At 37.8% G+C, this 9,995-nt stretch overlaps 1 protein-coding gene across 1 annotated transcript; it reads left to right on the top strand.

Moving 5' to 3' along the window:
• Window positions 1–3,337: 3,337 nt before the first annotated feature.
• LOC110952191 (zinc finger protein 664-like) lies at window positions 3,338–9,309 on the top strand. The gene is made up of 3 exons (XM_051936646.1): window positions 3,338–3,461; window positions 4,694–4,835; window positions 5,011–9,309. Exons 1-3 carry the CDS (start codon window positions 3,393–3,395, stop codon window positions 6,291–6,293), a joined length of 1,494 nt encoding a protein of 497 aa, XP_051792606.1. The 5' UTR covers window positions 3,338–3,392; the 3' UTR covers window positions 6,294–9,309.
• The last annotated feature ends 686 nt before the right edge of the window (window positions 9,310–9,995 follow it).

The raw sequence follows: 9,995 nt of genomic DNA on the forward strand, positions 1-9,995 counted from the left end.
GCCATATTCTTGTGGAAGATGTGGGAAAAGATTCAGTAGACCTGGTCAACTGCCTGTCCACATGAGAACTCACACAGGTGAGAGGCCTTATTTTTGTGACAGGTGTGGGAAAACTTTCAGTCGTAGTAGTAGTCTGACTGTCCACATGAGAACCCATAAGTGAGATCCCTTTTTCTTGTGAAAGGTGTGGGAAAAGTTTCAATCAAAGTTGTTCTCTGACTGTGCACATGCAAACTCACACAGGTGAGAGGCCGTATTCTTGTGAGTTCATGTGTATGTAAATTGGCTGCAATCCAGTTCAACTTCAGTCTGTATTTCTGTGGTAGGTCTTTGTAAAAAAAATGAAATTAAACCAGTTTGAAATGCAGTAAAATCTGGCAGTAACTAACCTGACTGGTTTCATATCAGATAAAAGTTCCATTTTCTCTGAGACAGTTTAATTCAAATGTTCAACTCATAGAGACTTCACTTTGCTTCAGAAGAGTTTGTTCAGATCACATGACTTTGATGTAACACATTTGAAGTTTTTCTTTGTGAGTGCTGCACTGACATGTGTTGTAATGCAGCTGTCTAACAGTATGTGTTGTCCTTTATTTGGATGTGCACTGAAACAGATTATTCAGTTCCTTTAGTTAATTTTTGTTGGTAATTTCAGTCTGGTTGGCTGATAAAATGTTGACAATATATGGTTTTGGCATCACTGTTTGAATTGACAAATTCCAAAGTAAAAGTACTTCTTTCACTCATTTTTTTGTATTCTGAAATGCATTATACACATAAAAATGCCTTGTCTTGCCTTTTATGCTTTCTATGTGACTAATTGATTGAACTCGATATCTTGCTTTCACTGGACTTATTTTCTCTGGCTGACTTTATTTAACTCAGCTACTTTTAGACTTTTGCAAGTCATGAGATGAGTTTAGACTGATTAAATAAAGCAAAGTTCAGTTAACTCCAATTTTAAGGCAGCAGAGGAACTAAAGTTTCTGAGTTGAATGAATTTCAAATGATTTACAGTTTACATGTTTCATCCTGCAGAAAGTTGCGATGGGCTGGAGCCCAAGTGGAACCAAACGAGAGACTGGATACACCCTGGACTGATCACCAGTCCATTGCAGGGCCCAAAGGTCTGAACAGACCAGTAGGTTTCAACCCAAAAGAAACAGTGTTAGCCATGCACTACAACAACATATGCTCATCCATATTACGGTTTTTATAATAATGCTAAGTGATACTTCTGTAAAAAGATATCCCTCAAACAAAATGAAATCTAATGGGTTATGAACTGCTTTTCTTCTCTTTCAGTACGCTAATGGTCATAGATGTTTTTTTTAAACTTTATTTAAACAATGCTGCATACAAAATGGTTCAATAGCAGTCAACGACAGCAACAACAACGGATGAAACATCATAATCAAGGCAAGGCAGGAAGAAAGTAAATGAAAAATTTTAAGGATAAACAAGAAAAACAAAGTCAACTAAGTTAAATTAAAAAGAAGAAAAAAATATATAGTTTAAATTCATTGCATAAGGTTTTAGTCTTCACAGCTTTAACATTTGTGGAAAATTCAAGAGTGTCCAAGTAGGATTTGGATAAAGACCACAAAATTGAGTTTCTGACCCGGCAAATTTGCTAGCATGAATATGAAATTTTGCCAATAATGAAATGAAATTAACAACAAACAATTTCTTAACAGGCAAATCATCAATTAAAAAAAATCTATTTTAAAGTTCAGAGTAATATCCAATTTTCTGTATATCAGTGATATCAGTCTTTAAAAAAAAAGACTGATATCACACCAAAAAATTTGACTGAATGCACATTCCCAAAACAGATGAGCTAATGTTTCATCAGCATTGTGACAAAATGAACAAAGAGGGTCAACATTGATCTTATACTAAACATGTCACGGTCTCCTCTTCCATAGAATATGGCGAACTTCTGGCCCAAAGGCATTTGGCCCCAAGCTCACCTGATCTAAACCCCCTGAATTTTTTCTGATGCCATTGAGTTGAGGACTAATGCCACCCCTCATGCCAATATGGATTTACTTAAGGCTGCATTCTCCGGGGAATGGGAGGCCTACCCCAAGGAGGATATCAGGAGGGCCTGTGCCTCTTTCAGAGGCTGTATCGAGGCCTTCATCATGGCTGATGGAGGACATATTGAATAAACATGTTCTGAAAGCTTTAAATTTGTGTTCTTCAAGAAATCAGTTCAAAATTCCAAAGAATAATAAAACATTTATACCCATTTATAGTTGTTTTTACCTGACAGGACATTTTTGCTTCCCCACCCTGTATGGGTAATTTAATTTAAATGATTAGTAAAGTCTGAGCTGTCATAGCTAGCATTACCACTAGTTATTTTTTGTCAGACTGCATTGGCCAATTTTAAGTATTCAACACAATGTTATAATGTAAAAATACAACCAAAAGGAATTGTTCAGTAATGAGTACCACGTCTGTTTCCAGCATAATAAGTCAACATGTTGTCCTTTTTTAAAAAATCTCTCAGATCACACCAATTATCTGAAGCTATAAAAACAGAAAGAATCAGCAGATTTTCAACATTTCGTGGGTTATACAACTAGTCGGCTGACAAATGGTTTGTGGAAATAACTGTTCTACATGTGTCATTCAAAAATTCACCATGTTGTTTGCAGCAGATCCATAGTAAAACCACAATTCAGCGCTCGTAAGTGCAACAGACTGACTGTCTTAGCTCAGACCAGCAGTCAAATGACAAAATGTCCTCAAAAAAGTTTTCAGGTGACATGCGGACTGTGTTTAATTCAGTTCAACTTTCAATTCAATTTTATTTATGTAGCGCCAAATACAGGTCAAACAGTCTCAAGATGCTTTACAGAACCCATATGCCTGAAGCCCCAGAGCAAGCCCTGAGGTGACAGTGGCAAGAAAAAAAACCCTTTTAAGGAGAAGAAACCTTGAGCAGAACCCGGCTCTTTATGTGGGGGGACCTATCTGCCTGCTGGCCAGTGGGCTGAGAGGACTGAAGAGGTAGAGGTAGAGGGGTAAAGATAGAGGGATGGGAGAAGAGGAGTGTGGGGAACAAGGAACATTATTGGATGCATGCATGATAAGATGGATGATACATACAAAGTACAGGCTGACATTGAAATTCATTGACGAGTTTACTGTTATGGTGTAAGGCTCTGGCACTAAATATATACTACATATATAACTGGTAGTAAAATTCAAACAGTATGTAGATGATAGGGGTGTAACGAAATAAAATTCAAAGACGCATGAAATAAAAAACGCGAAGGGGCGCCGCACACCACGGAGACTGATGATTTTTGACCCTCCTCGCCTACCGTAGCAAAACACTCGATTCAAAACGGAGGAAGACGAGGTTGAGGAATTAGCTGATGCTCCTTCGTCAAATGCATCGGTTGTGTGGACCTATTTTGGCTTCCTATGTAAACGACGAGAGAACGGTGAGAAGATTGCGGATAAAACAAAAACTGTTTGCAAAATATGCCGCTACAGTTCGCCGTATACTGCGGCGAGTACAACTAGTTCACAGTTCAGACATTTATAGGTCTAGACTGCAGCTCCTAGCACTGCTATTTGTTTTCCTTTTCATTCAAGAATGTAGTTATCCTGATTATTACAACAACAAAGTACTTTTTTAATTGAGATTTTATGTTTGTATTTGCGCTGTAGTCTAAATAAGGGGGGAAAAAACTACAATTTTATTTTTTTTCAGAGCATTTATTTTGTACTGATACAGCATTATTTTTTGTATGTCTGCATAAGGAAGAAAATAAAGAAAATGAGATTTTTGCATAACTTCCTACTGTTGGGGATTTTCTTCACTCTTTATTTCATATCGTGAGTATTTTGTATCGTTTCGTGGGTTGACCATTTCGTTACACTCCTAGTAGATAAGCATATCAAGTTTAGTGAGGGCAATGTAGAGTAGACTGGTGGAAATAGGCAGCTGGAAGCAGTGGGCTGGGGGATGGTCAGCAGCAGTGGACATGATGGAGACTAGGCCAGTTGGTGGGACAGTAACTACAGATCTGAAGCATCCAGCTCTGGGACCAGGGACAATACGGTATATATAGTAAACACAAAAGTAGTTAGAGAAGGGCTCAGTGCATCCAGAGAGGTCCCTCAGCAGTCAAGGCCTATAGCAGCATAACTAGGGGCAAAACTAAGGGACGTCGAAGAGGAAGTCAGTTGTGCAAATGAAGACTGCAGCTGATCCCCTCAGGTTCACCCAAGTCAACCCTAACTATAGGATTTGTCAAAAAGGAAGGTTTTAAGCCTGGTCTTAAAAATAGAGAGGGTACACAGAGAAGACAGGAGATGACAAAAAGAGGTTGACAGCAGAATAAAACACATCAGGTCAGTAACATCAGTGCAGCATGACTCACAAACAGTGTAAATCAGAGCAATTTGAATTGAAATTTATCTCAAAACTGTGTCATACTGCACAGAAGATATTTGTGAGTTCTCTTTACTTGTAGTCATTGAGCTAATTCTATAGATTTGCAGGGTTTTATATTGCACTGAAAAATAAGTCCACAGTGAGGAAAAACGTGACAGGAGTAAAAACTTTCCAGACAGAGTTTGGGCTTCAGAGGGTTAACCGTATTTGCTCAGATGTGCGTCACCTATCATCGCCTTTAGCAGCCTTTTCTTTTGTTATTTTGCCTTCCAGACGTTCTACAGGAATGTGAAGAAATATCCAGAGAAATATTTGGAGTTTCTGATAAACCACTCGGCCAGTTGGATGGAGAGATCAATTATGAGAGCAGTCTGCTGGATAGTCTGGAAACCACGAGTGATGTTACACAGAATTGGTCTGTAAAACTATGATTGTCTTAATGAACTAACAAAGAAATGTGACTAATGTGAGGAAAAATGTGACTGCCCACACAGGGCTTGGGGGTCTCAGGATTAAATGTCTTTTCTTAGATGTATGTTTACTTATCATCATGTTAGTAACATTTTTCATGTGCTCCATTGTCCCTCCAGACCTCCCAATGCAACATGTGTGCAAAGAGGGGAAGGGCCTTACTGATCGACAGCTCTGTAACCAGGAGAAGAACTTTAGTCTGGACCATGAGGACCCAGAGCCTCCGCACATTAAGGAGGAACAGGAAGAAGTCTGCACCAGTCAGCATGGAAAGCAGATTGTATTGAATCAAGTGACTAATACCTTTCTATTGACTTCAACTGATAAGGACAGTGACCACAGTGAAGTAGAACCAAACAGCGACCAGCTCCTCTCTTACAGTTTACCAGTATGCGAGAGCCCACATGAGGAAGGAAGTCAGCATGTAGACTCAGAGTCAACTAGAAATGCTGTGCTGAAGCCAAATAAGAGTCGTAGTAGAAAGAGCAGTCACAGGAAGAATGTAGACAAGTCTTTATTGTCAGGAATTCACCGTGATACTGATGCAGGTAGAAAGTCTGTAAAATGTGATGTTTGTGGAAACACCTTTGAGAATAAGTACCAACTCAAGAAACATCACCAAATCCACAAAGGTGTAAAACCACATGCTTGCGATGCGTGCGGAAAAAAATTTAGTTTCCGGTCTGAGCTGAAAGTTCACATGAGAACTCACACAGGTGAGAGGCTGTATTCTTGTGGAAGATGTGGGAAAAGTTTCAGTAAAAAGTATGAACTGACTCGTCACTTGAGAACTCACACAGGTGAGAAGCCGTATTCTTGTGAAAGTTGCGGGAAAAGTTTCAGTTATAGTAGTAGTCTGACTGTCCACATGAGAATTCACACAGGTGAGAGGCCATATTCTTGTCAAAGATGTGGGAAAAGTTTCAGTCATAGTAGTCATCTGACTGTCCACATGAGAATTCACACAGGTGAGAGGCCATATTCTTGTGTAACATGTGGGAAAAGTTTCACTGAACATAGTAATCTGATTGTACACATGACAACTCACACAGGTGAGAGGCCATATTTTTGTGAAACATGTGGGAAAAGTTTCAGTACAAGTAGTAGTCTGACTGTCCACATGAGAACTCACACAGATGAGAGGCCATATTTTTGTGAAAGTTGTGGGAAATGTTTCAGTCAAAGCAATATTCTGAGTGTCCACATGAGAACTCACACAGGTGAGAGGCCGTATTCTTGTGAAACCTGCGGGAAAAGTTTCAGTAAAAGATGTAATCTGACTGTCCACATGAGAACTCACACAGGTGAGAGGCCGTATTCTTGTGAAACCTGTGGAAAAAGTTTCAGTAAAAGTACTAATCTGACTGTCCACGGGAGAATTCACACAGGTGAGAGGCTGTAGTCCTGGAACAGCAGTGAGAACAAACCTTATTTTAGTAACCCTCATGTTAAGTTCATGTGTATGGTTGTTTACCTGTCACTTAGTGGACGTTTTCCATGTCTTTGTATTTGTAGTTTTCATGTTGCTGTATCATTTTAATATTATTAGACAGTATAATGAGTAGATCATGAATATTTTATGTATGATTATTATCTGTGCTGCCATTTATTTCTTTTTTTGTTAAATTAGGTCACTGAAATCAGATTTAACATCTACTCATTAAGTTGATCAGTGCAATTTGAAATGATAAATTTGATTATTCTTCCGTCTGAACTATTAATATATTTCATTATATTTACACTACCGTTCAAAAGTTTGGAGTCACCCAGGCAATTTCATGTTTTCCATGAAAACTCATGTTGTGATTTGTCTTATGCATCGAGGTTGTAGATGTTGAATAAAACATCCAGTGACACTGTTGCTTTAATAGAATATAATTTTATTTTAAAAAGACAGCATCTGATCAGGCCCATTGTCTGCTTGATGAAGGATTCAAAAGCCAATAAGAATCTCCCCCGAACAAAGAAGTCAGGTTGCTTTTATACCTTCTGGTAAAGGATAGGATCACAACATCAGGGTCGTGTTAGAGGACCCCTTACTCAAAAACAAGACCCCCCTTGAATAGAACCCCTCAGCTCTACGGTCCCAAAGGACCACATCCATCCTCTAGCTAGACATAGGAGCCCCAAAGTCAACAGGCCATCGGGTTCCTCAGACTGAAAAATACATTTCAATTACATTGGTAAAATTAGTGACACATGTATAACAGTTTCCATTTGTGATAAGATGACATGACACACAACTCAGATCAGATACTAGAACAGGCAAACAATCCATTTTACTAACTTATTAAATAATACATGTCTCAGATCAGATACTACACTCACACTTCTTTTCATGTGCTAACATGATCGCACAAGGGTTCCTTTGTCACCAGTTAGTCTTTCAACATGACGAGACAGCAAACTTTTGAATGGTAGTGTATATGAGTTTATTTCAGCCTATAAGCAAAGCACTGAGACCCTTGAGAGGAGGTGGTCACGATTGGGTTCCACAAATTTAAAGCCAAACTTGCTCGACATAATCATACTTGCATGAAGCAAATGGCTGCACTGGTTGTTTTACATGGTAATCACTTAACTGTTAAAAAGTTCTCACACAGCAGTTTCATTCAACTCAAAAATATGTATTAGTGTGAACACCAAATTTTAAAACATTCAGTGTGACCAACTTTGAACTGTGAGTCAGTGATATCACACAGTGGGATCCTGTTGATCAGACATGGACAGGTTTCTCTGGTAGGTTTCTCACCTGCTGAAGTCACTTCAGATCAACTTCAGACACTTTTCACCTTCATGTGTCGAATCATTTGGATAGAAAAAGCTGCTTGTTCTCCCTGTCAGTCCTGCTGTCTGTGAGCATTTGGTCTGAGAACGTTTTCACCGTCACATAACCTCAGAGTCCACATAAGTAGTCCAAAACATCAGAGAGACATCAGAACCAGTCTATCCTGTGACATGAACCAGATGTGGTTCTACTGTCTGTTCACCAGATGGAGCTAACTGACCTTTAAATAATCTAATCAGCTGCACATTAAATGGTGGGATGACACAGCAGCAGTTTGGGCCACATCATCACTTAACATCACTTAATCATACTGGAACTGCACACTATATTGTCTAAGCATCAACATAAAGGCGGAGGCTGGCTGCTACACTGCAAAAACTCCAAGTCTTACCAAGTCTGTTTGTCTTATTTTTAGTCAAAATGTCTCATCCCACTTGATTTAAGATAATTCCCTTAACAAGTGACATTCCAGCAGATGGAGGGACTTGTTTTAAGACAACGCATCTTAAACATCTTGTTAAGTCAAACAATCTTGAAATTATCTTGTTTTAACCCTCATGTCGTCCTGTGGGTCAAACTGACCCGTTTTAAAGTTTAAACATGTGAAACATTTAGATATATTTTTACAGAGAAAACACCCACATTCTCAATTTTTTTGGGAAACTTTTGAACATTTTTTGGTGCAAAAAGGAAATGTTGAAAAATGTTTCTTAAAGAACAGTCACATAAAAATCAACCAAAATCCAGCGAAATTAGTAGGAGATATTAGAAGTTTTACTGATATATATTGAATCACTTTAGATATTTTTAGGATTTTTTTTGGACAATTTTTACTCATTTTTTTTGAAAATATTTGCAATTTTTTTTTAGATTTTTGTTAATTATTTTTATTATTTTTATTTCGTGCCAAATTTGGGGATTTTTTTAAAAAAAATAAAACTTTTAAGGAATTTTCTTCCTGAAGATTTTGGGATTTTTATTTATTTATTTATTTTTTGCTGAATGTCTGGATTTTTTTTTCAGACAAGGGAACAATCCTTTTTGGTGCTGTAAACGAGGACAACAGGAGGGTTAAGACACCTAAGCTTGACAATCCTGGTAAAATGTAGCTTAAAATAAGTTTTACCAGCTAATTTTAAGATCTCAATATTATAAATATCACATCTCATTTCAAGAAATCTTACCAAGCCACTTTTCACTTGTTCTATTGGCAGATTTTTTCACTCATTTCAAGGTAAAAGTTCTTTGAAATAAGTTTTAGAAAAGTTTTAGATCTTTGAGTTCATCTCATAAAAAATGGAAACAAAGAAAAAGTGTTGCATTTATATTTTTGTTGAGTGTATATATAATTTTCCCGTATTTTTGTCAAAACAGCCCAATTAATAGCTAACTTTAGCAATTTGTTTTTCTAATTAGTGCAAGAACATTCATGAGTATGCTATGAACAAATTTAATGGTACCCAAGTAGGGATATTTCTAAGCATTTATTGATGAAAGCATTACTAGAAGGTTTAGGTAGCAACATTACCCTATCTTTTGTTTGGTTAAAACACTTAAAATATCTTTACAAAGGGTTGCATGTCCACTGTCATAACTATGCCGTCCCAATAGAATGTTTTTCAGACCTTGATTCACAGTTCTTTACTCTGTTCACAAATATTTTGTGTTACCTTTTTGAGTTGATATAAAAGACTGATAATGTCTGGAAAGAAGAATGTCTTTAGCTCATTTGAAAATGATCTAAATCTGAAGTAGCACAAACCCTCAGTTAAGCAAAGAAAAAAGGATTGAAATTCAGGTTTTGAAAAAAGAAGGCTATTCTACAAGACAAATTGCTCAGAAAGTTAAAGTCTCACAAAGTGGAGTTGCAAAAACATTAAAGAGATACGAAGAGAAACAGGTTCACACGAAGACAGATTTCATTCTGGTAGAAGCAGAGTCTTGTCTAAAGCTGAAGATAAATTCATCAGGGTCACCAGTCTTCGAAATAGACAAAAGACAGCCCCAGAAATAAGAGCTCAGCTAAACTCAACCAGGAGCAATAATGTGTCAGTGGATACTGTGCTGCGTAGACTGCGGGAATCTGGTCTGAAAGGCAGGGTAGCTGCCAAGAAACCACTGCTAAGAAAGCAGAACATAAAGAAGACACTTCAGTGGGCTAAAGAACATAGAAACTGGACTGTAGAAGAATGGAAAACAGTTTTGTTTGCAGATGAGTCAAAGTTTGAAATGTTTGGATCAAAACGGCGCAAGTCCGTTCGACGTAGGGTTGGAGAATGCTTGACTCCTGTTCCCACAGTAAAGCATGGTGGAGGT

Source organism: Acanthochromis polyacanthus, chromosome 16 (assembly GCF_021347895.1).
Source record: "Acanthochromis polyacanthus isolate Apoly-LR-REF ecotype Palm Island chromosome 16, KAUST_Apoly_ChrSc, whole genome shotgun sequence".
NCBI lineage: Eukaryota > Metazoa > Chordata > Actinopteri > Pomacentridae > Acanthochromis > Acanthochromis polyacanthus.